At 44.5% G+C, this 22,746-nt stretch overlaps 1 protein-coding gene across 1 annotated transcript; it reads right to left on the bottom strand.

The window, feature by feature from the left end:
* On the bottom strand, positions 1-21,511 carry CHMP4C (charged multivesicular body protein 4C). Its single transcript, XM_005301507.5, has 5 exons — positions 21,118-21,511; positions 6,904-7,081; positions 6,072-6,186; positions 3,602-3,710; positions 1-2,702 (listed from the first exon to the last, which is right to left on the bottom strand). The coding sequence occupies exons 1-5, from the start codon at positions 21,311-21,313 to the stop codon at positions 2,638-2,640; spliced, it is 663 nt and encodes a 220-aa protein (XP_005301564.1). The 5' UTR covers positions 21,314-21,511; the 3' UTR covers positions 1-2,637.
* Between the last annotated feature and the right edge of the window lie 1,235 nt (positions 21,512-22,746).

Here is a 22,746-nt window from a genome sequence, read left to right as displayed (position 1 = left end):
TTTCCAGACCAGGGACCGTGTCTTTATTTTCAAGAGAAATTAAATAGCAATACAAATATCTCTGGTTACTTCTAAAAGGTACAATCAAATGTACATTGTATTTAATTAGTGTTAGTCAAGCACTTTGAATAGGTTATGTGCTAAGTATTGGAAAACTACTAACTTGAGGAAAAAACAGATGTTATGGGCCAGTCTTTCCAAACTAAGCATGTAAACATATTGGCACTGCCTAACTTATGTATAGAAATGCCAGAGGTGTGCACAGTGATCAGATCTGTGCAAACATGGCCAGTTATGTGTCTGAGTAGTCCATCACTGTTACCCAATTTATCCATAACTTAGGTACATTGACATATATAAGTTTGCTTAATCTTGAAATTGTGACTCTCAAACGCATAGAAAACAGATCTGAATAATGCAGAAGATTCGATATTTTAATAAACACCCTAGTCCCAGCAGCTTCTCGTCAGTATCTTGTCTTGCATTTTAGAATGCAATATAATTGAATGACACTGTTACTGTATTAGTTTCCATAATATATTTTAAAGGATGCATTTTAAATTTAAAATACACTGTTTTAAAATAGAGACCTACGAAGTTCCAGCTTTCTTTTTCTTGCTCCAGAAAGAGATCCATTCTGGTGCCTCCTAGCTCTGGAACAGAGTTGCACATGCACCTGGTTTTCTCTAAGGGCTTGTCTACACTTACTGGAGGATAGACGCTGTGGCAATCAATGCATCGGTGGTCCACCAGTCGCTCTCCCGTCGACTCCTGTACTCCACCTGATCGATAAGGGTAAGGGGAGTCGACGGGAGAGCATCTCTCGCTGATATCGCGTAGCATGGACCCTGCAGTAAGTAGATCTAAGCTATGTTGATTTGAATTACGCTATTCACGTAACTCAAATTGCATAGCTTAGATTGACTTTTCCCTTTAGCCGAGACTAGGCCTAACAGGTCTCTTAGCTGCTTAGCCTAGTACACAACCTGATTCTCCATTCATACCTACATAGACCAAAAGTAACTCCAGTGAAGTGAATGAAGTTACAATAGTTCTGTACTAGTGTAAGAAAGAGGAGAATCCAGGCAGTCTTATTTGTAATTTCAGAATCCACTCCATTCCATTAACAGGGCTCAACCCAGCAAGATGTTGAGCACTCTGGCCTTTATTCAGTAACACACACATAAGCACATGCTTAACATTAAGTACAGAAGAATGGTGACTGAAGTCATTTGCTGGTGTGAGGCCAAAGTGCTTAGCACAGAGTCTTAAATGGTTAATCTGCTGTTGCTACAAGGATAAAGAACCCCCGTTGTCCACTGTTTCCTGGCTGGCCTGATTATCAATTATAATTTTTAAAACTAGAAACCCAGATCAGTACTACTTTGATTTCCAGTACTCTAGAAAAACCCCCAATGTAAGTGTTTCACCATTTCACTACGGACGGCAGTGGGTTACTAAGTCAGAAGGTCTCATATAACATCAAAATTCACTTTGACAGAAAAGCATGTTTAATTTTGCTTGTTCTGATTTCTCTGCATACATAGTACTTCAGCACTTTAGACTAAAAATAATCAGTTGTGCAATACTGTACATGAACATCACAAATAAATCACTCACATTCCAAGAAGTGAAAAAAAGAAGTTAAGAAACTTCAAATATTAACACTTCAATACAATTTCCATTCAAGTCTCAGTACAGGAACTGAATGCTTGGAAACCAATGTTATTTTGAAACTACAGCATTACAAGTCCCACTATGACTTCTTTTAACAATCTGTAATATGAAGTTAAGACTCATCCTGGAAAAGTTAAGTTGGGAGGCATATAAGCAGTAGTTAGGCCACAACTCCTCTCGGTCTTTAACAGAATTAGCTGAATCAGTTTTAAATTGGTAGGGACCTAGATTAAAACTAATTCTACACTCTGGTTTTCCCCTAGTCACACTTGAGAGCCAAACTATTTTCACTGAATGAGCCTGAACTGGTTTTAAACCTTGATTATAACTAATTATATAGGTGTATATGGCGATTTACAGGGGGGCGGGGGGGGGAACACACACACAGAAAATCCCAAAGCCTTCCATAGAAGATTCTGCCCCAAGGAGCTTACAATTTGGGACCCTGATACTGCAAGATGCTCTGGGTGGATGATCTCTGTGCCCATATGCAGCCCCATTAGGTCCATGTGCTCAGAGCAGCTTATAGTAGCTATCAAATACTCTGAGCCAAACTGACTACTGCTTGTAAGCCTTTATGACGTTACTACATTTCAAACATTCACTCCAGCAGTGAATTTGGTCACGTGTGTACATAGGGCCTTAGTGTCTCACAAAAATACTCTGTAGTAAGGCTCCACCCAGTAAAAGCTATTTTTTAATAAAAATTCCATCTGAATTTTTCACTGTAAAAATGATACAAGATTGGCCAAGTCCTGAAAATCTCTTTTAAAAAAACAAAACATTTAAAAATAGTATCGAAGTTAAGTAATTATTATTATTTTTTAAGATCATTTGGCCCTACCAAAAGTAAAACAAGTGATCAAATTGGGTCTGACTTGTTAAGCATACAAAACGTTATTGCAACTCTTTACATCTGTATTGTAAGAAACCTGTTGTTCTAAACACTGCAGTCTGATGTTACGAAGCCCAAGCCGCCAGCTGCTTCATATCATCTTCATCTTCCACTTTCTTCCTGGAGGATGCTACAGTGAGAGATTAACAATAATCAGTGACTCAAGTAACAGAGCCATTTTATTCACTGGCAGCAGGATTTGTGTAATGCTAGTCAGCCTAGAGGTATCTCAAAGCTATTTACCAAATAGTGAGCTAAATATGGTAGCCCAGGGAGTAGGCAGACTAAGTGCAAAGCCATTATGCTCTCACCAGTAGCTCACTTACAGCCCTGGACATTATGGGTCTGATTCAACTCCCTGACTTTAGGGCTCAAAATACCTCCCACTGAACACTGGAACAAGGTGGGGAAAAATAAATCAGTGGATAAAAGTTAACTCAGAGTAAATGGTTCAGAAGGACTCTAGAAAAAGAAGGGCTGTGTGCCTAGTTATTAGCTACTGCTTAATTTCAGAATATTGTTCAGGAAGCAAGCGTGGCCCATAAGGAAAGGAACTGAAGCTACGTCTGTAAATGTATGAGTTTTCATTTCATTCGCTGGTAAATACAAGATCAGTGGCAAATTTCAGGAGAAGGAGCCATGTTACTGAAATGTTCTAAATCCAGGTCACCCTCCTATTTCAAAAGAAACAAATGGCTGCTTTGCCAGAAAGGGGGGGAAATAACTTCCCATTTCTGGGTTACCTACCTATATGATTAATTGGAAAATACAGCCACACCTATGTTAAAGGCCAAACAAATGCCAGAGGACATGCAGCCATTTACACCTGCACAGAATTTGGTCCTAAATGTTTCCATGAACCAAACCATACACCCCATTACTTCATCTGAGCAGGCACAACAAATGGGTAAGAAGACTACACTAAAAGTTAAAGCTGAGTTAAATGCTTCATTTGAGCTTTCACTCTCTCCCCCTTCTCTCTCAGGACATGGCTTAATTAAAGGAAACTTAAAATGGCAGGCAGCTTACCAGGACGGGAAGGCAGCGATGTGGATGGGACACTTGGCAATCTGACATCCGTCATTTTCTTATTCAGTTCTTCTTGCTCCAATTCCTCCAGTTCCGCCATCAACTCATCCTGAATGCAAGCAAGACATCATTTGCAAAGTTATATTTCAAGCAATGGGTTCAGTTAACATCAAGGGCATCTCAAACCACAATCACTAATCAAGGTACCATTAGGAACATAGGACAGGAAGGGATCTCTTGGGTCATCATGTCCAGTCTCCAGCTATCTCAGGCAGCTCCGTCATATAATCCATTTCATAAATATGTCAAGCGCCATCTTAAAACCAGGTAGTTTGTTTGTCCCCACAACTCCTATTGGACGGCTGTTCCAGAACCACTCACCTCTTCATGGTTAGAAACCTTCTAGTTTCCAGCCCAAATTTATTCATGACCAGTTTATATCCATTTGTCCTTATGTCAACATTGTCCTTTAGCTTAACTCTCTCTTCTCCCTCCCTGGTGTTTATTCCCTGATGTATTTATGGAGGGTTGTAATATCCTCTCTCGGCCTTGGTTTTGCTAGGCTAAATGAGACATGCTTTTGGGGGGTTTGTCTATACTGCAAAAAACAAAAAATGGCGAGTCTCCGAACCTGGATCAACTAACTCGGGCTTGCAGGGGCTAAAAATAGCAGCCTGCAGCCCAGGTTCTGAAACCGAAAAGGAATGTCTACACTGCTGTGTTTAGCCCCATAGTGCAAGCTTGAGTCAGTTAACCCAGGCTCTGAGCTTTGCTGCCGCAAGGGTTTTTATTTGTTTTGCAGTGTAGACATACTCAGAGTCTCCTCTCAGAAGATAGGTTCTCTATTCCCCTGATCATCCCAGTATTTCTTCTCTGCACCTGTCACAGTTTGAATTAATCTTTCTTAAATATGGGTGACCAGAATTGTACACAGTAGTCCAGTGAGGTCTTATCAGTGCCTTGTATAACTGCATTAATACTTATCCATCTCTACCAGAAATTCCTCACCTGATGCCATTGAACTAACAGTTTTAATTTAACAAAGAGGATGGGAAAACCCATTGGTGTTTTGTTACATAATACAAATTAGCTTAAATTTCAAAATAAAAAAAGTCATTTGAAAAAAAAAAATTAGAAACAGTAAATTTCTCAAAACTGACCCTTCTTCTGTGAAAAGTTTTGGCAAATGGACATTTTGACGGACTAATGTCTTGTCAAAACATTCCCAACTGGCTCTAATTAAGACCAGAAAGGATGACTATGATCATTTAATCTGACCTGCATAATACAGGCCACAGCATATCTTTTAGAGAGCCATCCAGTGTGGTTTAAAGGTTTCTAAAGAAGACAGATTACATTTCCTGTCTTTTCACTTAGCAAAAGTCAATGGGAAAACAAGACAAAATAAAGAAACCCATTGTTCTTTAACAAGTCACCAAAAGGCTAAATATTGAGGAACTGGGCAAAAAAATAAACACAAAGGATGGGTATTTTTTGAGGCACGTATTAAAATCTTTAAAAAAAATATAGATAGATAGATATAGAGGTATAGAGGACTGGAACACTGTATGCTTGTTTTCAGCTGGGGTGGAAAAGGCGATTAGAGTTATTTTTACTGCTTTGGACACTGTTTAAACAATTCTTAGTGCTCATCATTTCAAAATCAATATATAAAAATCTTCCAACTTGCCATGGACTTTGAGCCTGATTCCAAGAGGTGCTGAGTGCTTTCAAGAATCAGTTGCTACCTTTCATTGATTCCAGTGCTTATCACTTCACAGGATCAGACCCTTAGGCCCGCAGTGAGAATTAGTATTTTTTACATTTGAAAAAAAATTTGGTTTAAAAATAATTAAGGGCCTGATTAAGTGCCCAAAGTCAACAGGAATCCTACTGACTTCAACGGGCATTGGATAAAGCCTTAAGGCCTAGATTTTCAAAAGATTGGATGCCTAAAGATGCAAACAGATGCCTATTGGGATTTTCAAAAGCACCTGAACAGTTATGCGCCTAACTCCCATTGGAGTCAATTAGAAAGTTTGGCACGTAACCCGCTCAGGCACTTTTGAAAATCCTATGAGGAGCATATCTGCATCTTTAGGCAACTAAATACCTTTCAAAGTCTTGCCTTGAGTGTTTAGAGTTGCAAACAGTGCAATATGTCATACAAATACTGACGTTCAGTGCTCCAGATAGACCCACACTTGACTGGGTGTATATTGGGAGCACTGCAAATCACACATTTCAGTTATGTCCACACATACAGGGTAAGAACATGGAGAGCGAGTTTGTGAGATCAAAACTTCTTTTAAAAAATCTAAATACATTTTATAAATGATTAAATGTATCCAAGCAATTTTAGTCACAATTTGCATGGGGAAAAAAGGCTTAAAACAAACCACCACACAATAAAATAATCACTGTATTAGGCGGGTACATCTTTTATCCTTGACTTCATTGCAATACTAACCTCATCAAACTCATCACCAAACCCAACTCTGTTTGAAATAGCTTCTGAGATCTCCTGGGCAACTGCTTGCTGTTCAGTGATATCGTCCATCAAAGAATCAATTTTGTCTAGGTCCCTAGAGAAATAATATTTAAACTGTTTTTAAAATACACATTCTTAGACCACGTCTGCCTTGGGAAAACCTGGTCTGAAAAGGTTCTGGTCCCTTTATTAATAAAAACTCTGAATACAAAAAGTCTCCAATTTAAGGTGCCAATTCAGCAAGGTACTAAGCACATGCCGATCTTTAAGCATGTGAGAAGTTGACAAGTCAAACATGGCAGATGTTAGTCCCGTCCCTTAATGCACTACAGTGGTGGGGGGGTGGAGTATAAGACCCCATATTGAATAGAACTGATTTTACTTCAACAGGCTTTAAGCACATGAATAGTTTTGCTAAACTGGGGTCGAATTAGAACACCTTTAAAAATCTGAATTACACAGCCATTTAGAGACTTAGAGGAGCAATATGGACTCTTCTCTCCTAAGTGCTATTCTTCTGTTGCTCTCTCTGCCCTCAGCACCTCCCAAAGGCAATTTAAACCTAATAATAACATCCCTGTGCACTTCGTAGGACAGTAGGGCAACCTTTCAGATTTGCTGTTGAGACAAGCTATTTGTCTTCCAAATATAACATTCCACTATCGGGAGCGTTCCCCGAACATTAAACATTAACAAAAACAAAATCAGAACCAGGTGTCTCAGTGAAACTAAAACATTTAATCCATACAGTCAGAGGGCGAATTTTACAGCACTGAACCCCCTACTGTGGAAGTGGACAGGATGCACTTACATATTTTCATGCACTTTTTTCATTGCTTGTGCAGCATAGCCCATATTCTTGAACACTTCTGTGTTGGTGTGGGAATTTTCCAACGCTTCCCGCTGGAACTCAATGGTGGAGAGCGTCCCATCAATTTGGCTCAACTGTTTCTCATACCTCTTTTTTCTCTTCAGGGCTTGCAATGCAGCTATTGTGTAATCAGAAGGGACAGTTAACGGTCTTTTCAGACTGAAATGCACATACGAGATTCAGTGACAGTGAACAGTGTAAATGGAACAAAGTATAATTTAGGAGACGCTGAGTTAAGCATTCACATTCTCTTGCCTTATTTTAAGCTGTTATCTATAAGCACTGGCACATAAACAGAGGGAAAACAGGACCTACTCCATAAAAGGCACTGCTCCGTGGTCTGCCTGCCTGTTCTGCTATTGCACGAATCTACCCTGTGGAAATAGGTTAGCACCTCTTGTGCATCAGAGAGAAGCAGCATTGCCTGGAGTCCAGAGGCAGCATCTTCCTTCGCTGCAGTTGGCCCTGAGTTTCACCAGGTCAAAGCATAAAGCAGGACAAGACGGGAGGAAAAGAAGGAGCATCAGAGTGGGGCTGGAAAACAGGAAAAGGAAAAAAAAATAGGAGAAGGAAGGAAAAGGAGGCTGGAAAACAGGAAAACCAAAGAAGATGGAGAAAAAAAAACTATCACATCACTGCTGGTGTCTGTCAGTGATGCTCCTTGAAAGTCACATTTTAGAATTGGCAAGTGGCAGGAGCAATAGAAATCCAGAGTCACCTAGCCAAATAGGTCAGTTAGCTGGGAGGGCGAAGTCAGATTTCTTTGGAGCTCAACATGCTTTAGATGGATCTATTTGTCAAAAAACTGTTGTAGGGGCCAATCCCTGACCCTTACATAGATTCATAGATTCTAGGACTGGAAGGGACCTCAAGAGGTCATCAAGTCCAGTCCCCTGCCCGCATGGCAGGACCAAATACTGTCTAGACCATCAAGACCACCAGCAAGGTTCAGTCACTGCCTACTATCTCTGTGACTCAGCAGAAATAATACAGCAACAAACAGGATTTTTCAGTGGGAGCACAGCAGCATAAAGATACCATAAGGCATAAGCAAAACACACACAAGAAAAGATGGCCTATGCTGGGGTTGAGGAGGGGTTTCATTCAAGCCCTGGGTGTGGACAGCTGTCTTCCCACAGGCATTCTCCCACTTCTGTCTTTCCAGCAGGCTAGTCTGCCCCTTTAAGAACAGACATTGGGGGATTTATCAGACCCAGCTGGGAAGGGGTCAAGTTATCCCTATAAAGGGCTGAGAGAGTTCAGTTGAAGGGAGATCTTCTGGAGGGAGGTTGGCTCCTGAGACTGGCCCTGGAGCAGAGAGAGGCACCTGCAGCCTGTGTTGCTCAGGGAAAGGGTCTTGGGTGTGGTGTTAATCCTGCCTGGGTTGGGAAAACAACCTGCAGCCCTACACAACCCTTCCTCATAGGCACTTGTGCCAGGAAAGGGATGGAGTTAACTCCTTGTGTATTATGGACCAAGTGATACTCCTGCACCCTGTCACACTCCTTTCTTTCTTCCTTCTCACTCATATCTCATTTTTGAAGCTGCTGCAGGACTAGAAGCTGACTGTAACACTGCATGTCACTGGAGCTATAACTAGCCACCAAATGCCTGACTAATCGCCATATTTGGGGTCGGGAAGGAATTTTCCTCCAGGGCAGATTGGCAGAGGCCCTGGGTTTTTTTCGCCTTCCTCTGCAACGTGTAGCACGGGTCACTTGCTGGAGGATTCTCTGCACCTTGAAGTCTTTAAACCATGATGTGAGGACTTCAGTAGCTCAGACCTAGGTTAAGGGTTTGTTGCGGGAGTGGGTGGGTGAGATTCCGTGGCCTGAGTTGTGCAGGTGGTCAGACTAGACAATCATAATGGTCCCTTCTTACCTTAAAGTCTCTGTCTCTATGATGACTGAGAAGGTTATCTATTGTGCTTCATTCAGACTGCCTGTCTGCGATAATGCTGAATCTAGATACTGTGGCACCTACACCCACAGATGAAGCCAGGACCCTTACATAGGTTCAGAACAGTCACCATGTGTGGAAGTGCACTGAAATCCACTGTGTTTTACTGATGAATGCCTTGCACTGTGCCTTATCCGTTGTACGAGGACAAGTGTTTAGGTAGATTCTGAAATACAAAATATCTTGCAGTGCCGCCAGCAAAGTGTTTTGGGAGGAGGAAATTGTAGTTACAACGTCCCACCTCTCAAAAGTACCCAAAATTGGAATGTTCAAATTCAAGATCCACCCAGTCTTGCTAGGCTGGTCCAGTGACTACAAATGTACTGAATTGGGATAAGGTGTCTCAGCTGACATTATATAAAAAAAAAACCTTTGACAGTCGGAACCAGAATTTCCACAACCTACGTACATACTATTTCAACTTCACTCTGAATCCCCCCCCCCACACACACACACTTGCATTCATTTTTCATGCTGTTTTACTGCCCTCTGCTCCCAAAGTGCAAAGCACTTCAGCTCTCCTGCTTCAAAATCACTCACTCAACCCTTTTTAGGGGCTACTTAATCATGGATTCACAGTTGTAAGGCCAGAAGGGTATTCTAACCTCCTGCATAACAGACAGCTTTCAACTGTTCTGGATAAAAGATTTTTCGCTATATCAATGTATTTTATGGTGCCATGTGGCAGAAAAGTACGCATGAATTTGGGGGAAATGTCTGTTGTGAGGGAATGTAAATTAATAAGACAAAAAAGGCATTTTTGAGCTGTGGAACTTAAAAATGGTGTGTGTTAGAGTGCCCATATTTCCCCATCTGAATATGGGACACATGGTAAAATTACTCTTATTCAAGTGAGTTCAATGCCAATCAATTGTACAAGTGTTCAAATTATCATCAAGTTGACTGAGCTGCTGTAAAAAAGAAATACTGCATAGTCAGATTCTTTTTATTTACCTTCTTATCTTTAAGACTTTAGGGTTCACGCGGAGAGGGGTAACATCCCCTACTCCACCACACATCTGGGGAGCAGTGACACACACACACACACACACACCCGTACACCTCTCTCACACAGGAGGGGTGACCAACCAACCTGACCTTCCCTGCCCAGCACTCTCCGCCCTCTATGCCTGACTGGGCCCCCAGGACAGACCCACCTCTCCTGGTACCTGGCACCGCATCTTCCTAAGGCAACACATGGGGGGCTGAAGGGGCACGCAGGGCCACACCCAGATTTCTGCCAGGGTTCACACCAGAATGTGGCCAGCAGCAGCCTTTTGGCCCTGTGTGGGAGGGAAGGGACAGGAGCTGCTTCCAGCTGCAAGGGAGGAGGAGGGGGTGAAGGGATGACCTGGCCTGTGTCTTTGCAGAGTTCATCTCTCCGTCCTCGACCCCTGTGGCTGGAAGCAGCTTGTCCGTTCCTGCCCGCAGAGTGTCAAAAGGCTGCTAACACCTCCAGGCTTCTGCTGGACACGGACATAACCCAGCCACCTCCGGCCACAGCATAGGTAGGAAGGGGTTAATCCAGGGGTGGGCAAACTACAGCCCCTGGGCTACATCTGGCCCACCAGCTGATTTAATCTGGCCCTCGAGCTCCTGCTGGGGAGTGGGATCTGGGGCTTGCCAGTGGCCTGGAACTGCGGCTAATGGGAGCTGCAGGGGCGGTGCCTGCGTACGGGGCAGCATGCAGAGCCGTCTTGCCACACCTCTGTGTAGGAGCTGGAGGAGGGACATGCTGCTGCTTCCAGGAGCTGCTTGATGTAAGCGCAGCCTGGAGCCTACACCCCTGAGCCCCTCCCATGCCCCAACCCTGATCCCACTCCGACCCTCCAAACCCCTCAATCCCAGCCCAGAGCACCCTCCTGCACCCCAAACCCCTCATTCCTAGCCCCACCCCAAAGTCCACACCTCCAGCCAGAGCCCTCACCCCCACCATAACCATACCCCTACCCCAGCCCAGAGCTCCCTCCCACACCCTGAACTCCTCATTTCTGGCCCCACCCCCAGCCAGAGCCCTCACCCCCTCTTGTGCCCCAACTCCAATTTCATGAGCATTCATGGCCCGCCATACAATTTCCATACCCAGATGTGGCCCTCGGGCCAAAAAGTTTGCCCACCCCAGGTTAAGCCCTAAGGATGCATTGTGCACCAGTGCCCAGGGAACCTGACTGCAAGGGCTTCAGCAAACCTGGCCAGAGAGAGGTAGCTCAGCAGGGGAGGATGCCTAGGGGCCGGAACAGCCCTGTACTCCCTGGAAGCAAGACCCAGGGTGGGGTGAAGAGAGTGCTAAGCCCCTGTCTGGGGGGCTGTTGTGGAGCCTGCAGGTTCCCCCCCCCCACCCCATCCCGCTACTCCAGAACTTAGCTGAGGGGCAGAAAGATTTCCCTGTGCCAGCACTGTGTTGGACTTTGGCACATGCAGGGCTTTGCTCTTCCTGGCCAGCACCCTAGGCCAGAAGGTCTTGGGCTTTTCCGGGACACTGACCCAGCCAGAGGCAGGGTCGGGGGAAGGAGGAGTCTGCCTGCCAGGCTGTTGGTGAACTGAGCGCTTTGATCAGGGGCTAGTTCTCCATACAGTGCTGGGAGTGGGACGCGCCCCACCAGGAGGGGATATAGAGGACCCGGGGAGCTGGGTGGGGCGAAGGGAAAAGGTAGGGAGAGGAGAGCCAGAGGGGAAGCATGTAAAGGGCTGATGGGTGGGTAGCAGAGGCAACACGTAACCAGCCACCGCCTGGCGCCTGCCCGCACTCACCAACCACAGCAGCTTGAAGCCAGTGCCAGCTGGAAACAGAATCGGGGCGGGCCCCTGCTGGCCGAGAGCTGGCACGCAGCAGTGGCTGCGCTAACAGATCAGCAGGGGGAGTGGCTGGCCCTACACCTTGCATCTTCACCCCCCCCACCGACCTTGCACACCCACCCCCATTGTTGCCCCCCCCCCCACCGCTGGTGGGCAGGCAGCTGGCAAGCAGGGATCCAGCCAGCAGCAGGACCCACCAGTACTGCCGGGGGGAGAGGGGGGGGACAGGGGGCGCAGAGACAGAAAATATTGGATAATTTGCCTGTTTTTAAGAAAAAGTCAGGATACCTGCACGAGGGCTTAAATATGGGACTGTCCCTTTAAAAAACAGGACATCTGATCACCCTAGTGTTAGTATTACTTAGTGTTCATACACACTATGGATTATACACGCAGAGCAGTAATTTTTGAAATCCAGAAGGTTCTGGGTTGAAGTTGGAGGTGAACTCCTTCCAAGTAGAAACCGCAAGAGAGAGAATTCTTTATTTTTCACATATTTAGCTGCCTGCCTTTATAAATATAACACGCTATCTTTATTAATTCACTGAATTTAGCTTTCCCACTATGCACTTACGGAATGCATCACTTTGTAACAAATCCATTTATTCACCTCTTCCACATTACCCAAGAGATACTGTGACGGTGCACCCCATAAGGCTTTATGGAAATATGCTTATGAATGTATATATGACATAACTGGAACATATGCTATGCTACATATGCTATGTAACATTTATGTAAAGGTTATGTATGATCTACTGAATATATTCATCCTATTTGAATACAATGACACATGCATACAAAGGTATGAATATTGGCTATATACTTTTAAATTAATTGATTTTAAATAGCCTTAGTAAAGCATTTGGTCAGCTTCTTGAGAAAGGAATGTGCACATTAAGTGTCTAGTCAAGAAACACTTAATGAACAATGGATCTCGGAAGTCTCCAATCCACGCAAGAGTCTTCCTGGAGACATTCAAGATAGCATGTGGGCAATGGCTGCTGCTTGTAAAAACTGAGACATGCATGGACATCTTGGAGCTGGACTTTGCATAGGAGAGAGGAGGGGGGTCTCCACCCACAAAAGAAAGTCTATTTAAGCCCATGGGAGACCCCTCCATTTTGTCTTCAGCTGGCTCAAGAGATAGCCGTTCCACCTCCAAAGTATGGCTGGAAGAAACTGAAACAAAGGACAGTAACCGCAGGGGGCGAGAGTGATTACTGGACCCAGACTAGAAGGAGACTAGTCTGTAAAAGGAAGCATACTGGAATTCCTCTGAGGGTGAGGTTTTTATCTATATTCAGTTTTCTTACTGTATTAGGCATAGACTTGCATGTTTTGTTTTATTTTGTTTGGTAATTCATTTTGTTCTGTCTGCTATTACTTGGAACCACTTAAATCCTACTTTCTGTATTTAATAAAATCACTTATTAATTAACCCAGAGTTAACCCTGAAAGGGGGCAAACAGCTGTGCATCTCTCTATCAGTGTTAGAGGGCAAACAATTTATGAGTTTACCCTGTATAAGCTTTAAACAGGGTAAAACGATTTATTTGGGGTTTGGATTCCATTGGGAGTTTAACACTCAGATGCCCAAGACAAGAACACTTCTTATGCTGCTTTCAATTAATCTTGCAGTTTGTGGGACATGGTTCAGACCTGGGTCTGTGTTTGTGGCCGGCAAGCGTGTCTGGCACAGCCAGGCAGGTCTCTGGAGTCCCAGGCTGGCAGGGAAAGCTTGGGCAGTAGTAGTCTTGCACATCAGTTGGTAGCCCCAAGGGGGTTTCTGTGATCCAGCCCGTCACATATACAACATTCCCATGCCCCCACTTGATTAACCCATATTTGTGAACTGAATGCCACATTTGCTAGTTATCACATTGCCCAGTATTATGTGATCATGTACATAAGAGGCAGTATTGCAATACATAAAGGCAAGGGAGTTAAAGCTTCCCTGGGAATCTCAGATTTGAATTTCTACATTTCGTAGATTCCAAGTCTCAGATATAATGTTCAATTGATTTAGTTTTTTTTTCCCTTATTGCATAGACATATGACTCCTTAAACATTTGTAACTGTGTTACAAGTAGATGGTAGAATTGTATTGAAATTCTTCTCAGAAATGCTACTGTATAATAAATAACCCAGCTGTAAAGAAATAAATGACATCAAAAAGCAAAGAAAATGAGCAGAGGAGATAAACTTACTTCACAGAATGAGACTGAAAAAGGATGTTCTCCATTCCAAAGATTTCAGAAAAAGAATAGAGCCAGGCAGGAAGAGACAGAGTATAATCTGAGAAAATAAATGTAACACCAATTTAACCAGGAACAGAACTATGTTTTCTTCAGGAAACAACAAGCTTACATTAACACTAATTTCAGAGTGGTACCTGTGTTAGTCTGTATCAGCAAAAACAACAAGGAGTCCTTGTGGCACCTTAGAGACTAACAAATTATTTGGGCATAAGCTTTTGTGGACTAAAACCCACTTCATCAGATGCATGGAGTGAAAAATACAGTAAGCAGTGATATATATATATATACACACATACACACACACAGCACATGAAAAGATGGGAGTTGCCTTACCAAGTGGGGGAGTCAGTGCTAAGGAGGCCAATTCAATTAAGGTGGAAGTGGCCTATTCTCAACAGTTGACAAGAAGGGGTGAATATCAAGAAAGGGAAAATTACTTTTGTAGTGCTAACGAGGCCAATGCAATCAAGGTGGATGGCCATTTCCAACAGTTGACAAGAAGGTGTGAGTATCAGCAGAGGAAAAATTACTTTTTGTAGTGACCCATCCACTCCCAGTCTTTATTCAGGCCTAATTCGATGGTGTCCAGTTTGTAAATTAATTCCAATTCTGCAGTTTCTCATTGAAGTCTGTTTTTGAAGTTTTTTTTGTTGAAGAATTGCCACTTTTAAGTCTGTTATTGAGTGTCCAGGGAGATTGAAGTGCTCTCCTACTGGTTTTTGAATGTTACAATTCTTGATGTATGAGACAGAGTGGATGTGTCACTACAAAAAGTAATTTTCCCTCTGCTGATACTCACACCTTGTCAACCATTGGAAATGGCCGACGTCCACCTTAATTGAATTGGCCTCGTTAGCACTGACCCCCCCCCCCCACTTGGTAAGGCAACTCCCATCTTTTCATGTGCTCTGTGTGTGTGTGTATGTATATATATCACTGCTTACTGTATTTTTCACTCCATGCATCTGATGAAGTGGGGTTTAGCCCACAAAAGCTTATGCCCAAATAATTTGTTAGTCTCTAAGGTGCCACAAGGACTCCTCGTTGTGTTAATACTAGTCTGCTCCTAAGAAGTTCTGAGCACCTGCAGCTCCCAGTGAAGTGAATGGCAGCTACCAGGGCTCAGAAGCTCTCAAAATCAGGCGCACTGTGCTTTAGCCTGAGTGTGGCTCAGCAGAGAATCTCCTGAGGTGTCAGGAATCACTTGGCCTGTCTAGCTATACTACTTATAGGGTCTCCATTACCGTACTATCAGAGCACTTTGCAGTCTTGATTGCATTTATCTTCACAGCACCCTTGTGAGATAGGGAAGTGCTGTTATCTAGAGCTGCGTGAATAATGGATTTTTCAGTTCATGGCTAATTGCAGGGGAAAAAAGGAAGATTTTGGATCATACCAAAAATGAAATTTTTCAACATTTTCAGCACAATGGAAAATAAATATGTATGTTTCTGGTCAAATAAAATGTTTTGTTCTAACAAAAATTACTGCTAACACTGCTTTGATTTCAACTATTTTAAAATTATTTTATTGTTTATTAAAAGAAACTCCGAAACAAAGTTGTTTTGAACCAAAAAAAAAAACCCACTTCATTGTGAAAATGTCAAAACATATTTTGTTAAACCTTTTGCCCCTAGTGAGTAGCAATGCAACAAATGAGGGAATCTGAGGCATACACAGACTTCATAAAAATATTACAGAAAATTTCTCACTTCATCAGACTAGATATTTGGCACAAATTTGTCTATCCTTAGGGCTCTCAAATTAAGAGGTACGTTAGGCGGTGAGCAACGTGTGCCTCCCACAAGATCTGTTCTGTATGAGTACTGATTAATTTAGCTTTCTCTTACCCAGTGGGTCAGATTTTAATCTCATACTGGTGCGAATAAGGAGTAACTTGAGAAGCTAATGGAATGACACCAGTGTAAGTGACATCAGGATCAGACCCATAATTCTTACACACAATCTTCTCCCACAAGTTTTTATTTGTTACAAGTAGCACATGACAATTCCGGGTCTGATTCTTAAAAAAAAAACAAAAAAAAGAGGGGGGGGGGGAGAAGAAGGACTAGGAATGCTGGCTGTAACGTATGGTACAGTAAGGGTGCTGGGGAAGTTTCCCCATACAGCTCTGCCAATCCACTTCAATCCTCATCTGACATACTCCCTGCTATTGAGATGATGGACTTGTTTTGTGGTAACATGAAACTGTTGCATCATTGTTCAGCGTCAGTAACCTTATGACAACTAAGTCATTTACAAGGAATGTCAGAACACCAGGCATGCCCAAATGCATCAACACCACACTTGCGGCAGGCTCTATTAGTAATGTCCTAAGATGGTTATTATCTCATGCCTCTACCTAGGGTTTGTCATCACTAATCTGCTGTATGACTTTTGACGTTTTAGCTAAACTTTGTTCCTGGTCACAAAAGAAGATTATTCCCTTTTTACGTGTTCAATTTCTTTTCAATCAATTCTTAGTGTTCATGGAAAGTGCCAGATTGAGACCACAATCTAATTAAATAAATGCAGCCCAGGCAGCAGCTTTGCAGACTTCCCCAGCCTACCTCACCAATAGATCTCAACTCTGAACTGGAGGTATTACCTCTAGCCATGAGAAGGTTGTTTCATTCTATATGCTCATTCAGTCCTTGGTTTCTCTGCTGAAATTGTAGGCTAATGGTGGGTTTTGTGATGTGGAAACCACTCCACAAAACACTGCCCAGAGAACACCAATGCGTTCATGTGGGCAAGCACATCACCATCAAGTAATAACCACTTTTGGCCACTCCTGACCTGCGGCTGGGTTTAAACTGCTGATATAGAAGTATGAAGAGAATGCAATGGTAATCGACTTGTTGATTGGAACTTGCATCTTTCCAATAACTTCACCTTCCTCCCCTCTCTCAAACCTATTCAATTTCTAAAATTATATTTTAGCTCACTTTCTATCCTTTCAATTTCTTTGGTTTTCTCCGAGTGCGGAGAAAAAAAAGACCAGACCACAGTAGGGATCAATAGGTGTAGTGCAAATTGACTCAAGTCAATGGAGCTAACTGAGGATGTGGCACAATGTGTCTGCAAAGAAATTCAATACAAACAGGTGATTGTATATGGTGCACAGAGAGATTGCAAAGCTGTTGTGGAAGCAAACAAAGCTTGTAATGAAAGCACCAACACAAAGAATTCCAAAAAGTTGCACTTGTATCCTGGCCAGAGAGAAAACCCCTACAGTTAGTGTAGCTGCAATGAGATGTTAACGTGGAAAGGTGGAAGTCATTTATGACTACATTTGTAGCTACTTTCAGACTAAGATGCAGGAATTAGTTGTATTCTCAACAATTATCAGTGAGGAAGACGACATTCTAATATCTTTCTATTTGCGGAGCTATTTTATTATAGTTCTTAAGTCACATTTCTTGGGCTGGCTGATGTTATGAAGAACTGGGGCCTGAATGGAACCTCATTAATGTTAGTGTAGCTAAGCTCAGACTCACGCACCTGGAATCTAATGAGGTCATTCCTGTTCAGCCAGTATGCATTCTGTATGGGATGTCCAAAATTCTGCAGTGTACATCCTACTCCTGTCTCAGACACTCCTATTTTAGGTACATAAAGCCTCTCAGATCATGCAATTACAAATGAAATTGTCCCCAATGCCCACTCTCCCCCCACCCCCCGAAGTATTAACCCCAGCTAAGCAAAGTAAAATCAAACTTTTACTCACTCAGTTTCTTATAGCTCCAGTTCATGTAACAAGATTAATGAGGTATTATCTATTTTCCTTTCAACTAAATATTTTGCAAAATATACCCTAGTATATTGACTAGTATGTTATTAAATATCAATGATAATTAAAATACACAATGCTCGAAACAAATGAAAGGGATATATTTTGGGGGATAGTATACTTGTTTTTTTATTATTTGTTCACTAGCTAATTTGCAAAATTCAGTCATTTACTGCTGTGGTTCTCAACCGGGGTACATGTAGCCCTGGGGGCAAGGGTGTCGAGTTGTATGGGCCTGTGGTGCCCATGCTCCACCACCGGAAGCACAATGGGGCTAAGGCAGCTTCCCTCCCACCCAGCTTTGCTTCCAGCATGTCCCTGAGGCCCCTGGGGGGCGGGGTGCGTGTGTGTGTGCCTCCATGTACTGTCCCCGCCCCCAGCTGCGGCCAATGGGAGCTGCAGGAACAGTGCCCGCAGGCAGCAGCGCGGAGACCCCTCTGGCTCCCTGCCTACGAGCTGCTGCCAGAGGGGAGTGCAGGTCGCTTCCAGGAGCTGCCCAAGGAAAGTGCTGCATCCTTCTCCCACACCCCAACACCATGCTCCAGCCTAGACTCTGCACCCAAACTCCCTCCCAGAGGCCAACCCCCGCAACCCCTCCCGCATTCCAACCCCCTGCCCCCACACCCAAACTCCCTCCCAGTGCCCGTCCCCTGCACCCCCTCCTGCACCGCAACTCCCTGCCAGCCCGCACCCTAACTCCCTCCCAGAACCCACCCCCTGCCCCAGCCCAGAGCCCACATCCAAACTCCCTCCCAGTGCCCATCCCCACACCCCAACCCTCAATTCCTTCCCAGAGCCCGCACCTCAATTCCTTCCCAGAGCCCGCACACAGTCCAGAGCCCACCCCCAAACACCCTCCCAGAGCCCTTCCCCCCCCCCCCTCCCAGAGCCTTAGGCAGGGGGGAGGGGGGCAGGACTTGGACCTGTTCTGGGCACCACCAAAAATTATACAAACCTGCCACCCCTGCCTGGGGATACACAGAGGTCTTCCAGAGGGTACATCAACTCATCTAAATACTAGCCTAAGTTTACAACAGGCTGCATAAAAAACACTAGCTAAATCAGTACAAACTAAAATTCCATACAGACAAAATGAGAAAGTAAGCAATTTTTCAGTAATAGTGCGCTGTGACATTTTTGTATTTTTAGGTCTGATTTTGTAAGCAAATAGTTTAAGTGAGGTGAAATTTGGGATACACAAGACAAATCAGACTCCTGAAAGGGATACAATAGTCTGGAAAGATTGAGAACCACTGATTTGCAATATCTCAGTTATTTGTGCAAGGATCTGTTGTGTTGACTTTATAACAACAACAGGAAAGTGAGTACAGTTTTCTACCTAGTAGTCCTTTTTAATTAAAATCTTTAACTCCTGATAATCCTTAGAGAAAAGTACAGTAAACCTAAAGCACAGCAGACTACCCTTAATAAGCAGCCTTCTACGAGACTTCTCCAAAGTATCCTCCTATATATTTAAATTACATGAGATTAGCCTTTAAATTATTCATCAGTAGAAAGATCGAGTAGAGGGGAAAACCCACCACTGAGATTGCCTACTAGCATAGCACAATTTTAGTGGTATATTAAATTTCAGATCTAAAAAGATCTTGTTAAATCCAAAAGCTTGTCTCTCTCACCAGCAGAAGTTGTTCCAATAAAAGCTATTACCTCACCCATCTTGTTTCTCGAATATCCTGGGACCAACACAGCTACAACAACACTGCATACAACATTGCCTCTCATGATATTTGGGGAAGGAGGAACGTGTTTCAAGGCAGTGGTCCTGTACTGAAGATTACTTTATAATTTCAGCACCATAGTTGGCTCAAACAGTTAAAAATCCCATCACTGAGCTGTTAAAAGTGGACTTCTGAGCTAAAACACTGGAGTTTAAAGGGGCTAAAATTTCTGAAAAAACAGCTTGTTGCAACTCTAGTCAACTTATTGCTAAGGGTGCTCAGATTTCCCTGCTTTTGAGATTCAATTATTTATCAAGACAACAGAAGGCCTGCTCCTGCACTCTCAGAAATTAATGGGATTTTTTTCACTGACTTCAATAGGAGCAGGATCAAGCCCATACTATCCCGCTGCCACAATGCTGATTTATTCCCACAGCTAAAGGAAGAAAGATAGTTAGTGATTAAGGCTCTGTGTCGAGAAATGTGGGGTCATTTCCCAGTTCTACCATAGACTATCATTTAATCCATTTATATACATCTGTAAATGTTTCCCCAACTTCCCCGTAGTGTTGTAAGAATAAATTGGTAAATAGTTGGGAGATGCTCAGGTACTTCAGCAATGGAGGCTACTCTTTTTCTGCTGCATGGTTGGTGCTTTATTTCACCTCCCTAAGGCCAGACTGTGCTGCTCTTATTTATGTTGAGCAATCTTTGCACCACAAGTACATCCCACTGATGTCAACAGAATGTAGGGTGCAAAGTACTATTCGATATTCATAAGGGCATCACAATCTGGCCCACAGTTAATAAATGAGTTAAGGGCAAGATAATTTAATTATTGTGAGCATGGAACAGATTAAGCTGAAAAGCATTGATTACACAAAGCTTTTCTTGTACAGCACTAGTGTACAAACATGAAAACACACCTCCTCTAACTTCACACACCCAAAAATGTTTAATGTTTAGCTGGAGAGTCTCTAGGAAGTCATAAAAGAAATCAAACACCATGTACATGCAGGTTTAAAAATAGATTAGACTCTAGCATGAGCCAATACTCTCCTACAAGACCTTCCAGCTTGTCTTTTTTTCCCCTCTGTACCAAAATATGGCATATAAAAAGGAACACAATGAAGATTGATACATAGTTGGTCTCTACATGGAAGTATTTAAACTCATGCAGGATATTAAACATTTAAAATGCCATGTTGATGGATAAACTAAAATGAACCTATCCCTGTGCTGCCCTATACACACACACACTCACTCACTCCAAAAGAGAGAGAATTACACCCAAATTCATCTGCTTCTGGTGTTGTAATGTGCAATACAGTCATAGCTTTCCATTCAAACAAGCTGACATGCCTAGCAGGCATTTACACTGAAAGCCAGTGATCTCTCTGCATCGCACTGCCCTACAAAGACCACCAATGCCAGGAAACACCCCCGGCCCGAGAATAGCAGCTGGCTACGTATCCCCTCACCGCCAACTTCCCAGCACTTGACCTGTCGTACAGCTCCCAACAGGTGCACAGCGGGCGCTTTTGCAGGCCCCCCGTGGGGGCGGGCTGGCCAGTGACGGCGGGGCGTGGGGGCGCTGCCCAGGGGAGCCAGGGGCGGTGGCTCTGTGTGTAGGGGGAAGCCCGCAGGGGGCGGGGGCTGGGCTCACCTCGCTTGTTCCTGGTACCGTGCTGCTTGGCCGCGGCCAACTCCCTCTGGATCCTGGTCTCCAGATACTCCTGCTTCTTGGTGAGCATCTCCTCGGTCTCCCGCAGCCGGGCTAAGGCCTCCTGGGGCGTGGGGCCCGCGCGCCCCTTGGCGCGCCCGGGGCCGCCGCCCTTGAACAGCTTGCCGAGCTTACTCATGGCGGCGCGGGGGCAGTGGCGGTCCGGGCTCGGCGCTGCAGCCCCTGGGGGTCGCTCAGCGAGCCGCCAGCGGCCCGGGCATTTCCCGACTGACCGGCCTGAGCAGCGCTGGGAGGAGGCGGAAGCTGCTGGGCAGGGAGGCGGGGGACCACGTGACGCTCCCCACACCTGGGCCAGGTGTCACCAGAGACTCCGCCTCCTCTGAGCCCTTTGGACCCTCTCTGCGCATGCGCCTCGGGGGAGGCGGATGCCCAGGGTGACCCCCTGCCCGGCTGCTTCTTCCCCTGGCCCCAGTCAGCTGACTCCAAGCGGGACCATCGACGGCGATCGCTCTGCCCCAGGCCAGAGTTCCCCTCCATTGGCAGCGCCCTGGACGGTAAAAAGGAGCTGGAACCCCAGCCTGAGGCATCACCTCTCCCATTGTTCGCTCCTTCCCAAACCCTATGCAAGACAGATGGGCAATTAGTGGGGGGAAGGGGTCAGAGAGCTGAGCGGCAGAGGGGATGGGCAGATAAGAAGCCCTCAGTGGTGAAATAACAGGTTAAGGACTCTTTAGAAAAGCTGGACATACACAAGTCTAGGGGCCGGATGCAATGCATCCGTGGGCGCTGGGGGAGTTGGCTGATGTGATTGCAGAGCCGTTGGCCATTATCTTTGATAACTCATGGTGATCGGGGGAGGTCCCAGACAACTGGAAAAAGGCAAATACAGTGCCCATCTTTAAAAAAGGGAAGAAAGAGAACCCAGTCAGTCCCACCTCAGTTCCTGGAAAAATCATGAAGCAGGTCATCAAGGAATCCATTTCGAAGCACTTGGAGGAGAGGAAGGTGATCAGGAACAGTCAACATGGATTCACCAAGGGCAAGTCATGCCTGACCAACCTTATTGCCTTCTATGATGAGATAACTGGCTCTGTGGATATGGGGAAAGCAATGGACGTGATATACCTTGACTTTAGCAAAACTTTTCATACGGTCTCCCACAGTATTCTTCCCAGCAAGTTAAAAAAGTATGGATTGGATGAATGGACTATAAGGTGGATAGAAAGCTAGCTAGATCATCGGGCTCAAAGGGCAGTGATCCCTCAATGTCTAGTTGGTAGCTGGTATCAAGCAGAGTGCCCCAGGGGTCGGTCCTGGGGCCAGTTTTGTTCAACATCTTCATTAATGATTTGGATGATGGGATGGATTGCACCCTCAGCAAGTTCACGGGTGGCACTAAGCTGGGGGGAGAGGTAGATATGCTGGAGGGTAAGGATAGGGTCCAGAGTGACCTAGACAAATTGGAGGGTTGGGCCAAAAGAAATCTGATGAGGTTCAACAGAGACAAGTTCAGAGTCCTGCATTTAGGACAGAAGAATCCCATGCACGGCTACAGGCTGGGGACCGACTGGGTAAGTGGTAGTTCTGCAGAAAAGGACCTGGAGATTACAG

Source organism: Chrysemys picta, chromosome 2 (genome assembly GCF_011386835.1).
Source record: "Chrysemys picta bellii isolate R12L10 chromosome 2, ASM1138683v2, whole genome shotgun sequence".
NCBI classification, from domain to species: domain Eukaryota; kingdom Metazoa; phylum Chordata; order Testudines; family Emydidae; genus Chrysemys; species Chrysemys picta.
This window is presented reverse-complemented; position numbering and strand designations above follow the sequence as displayed.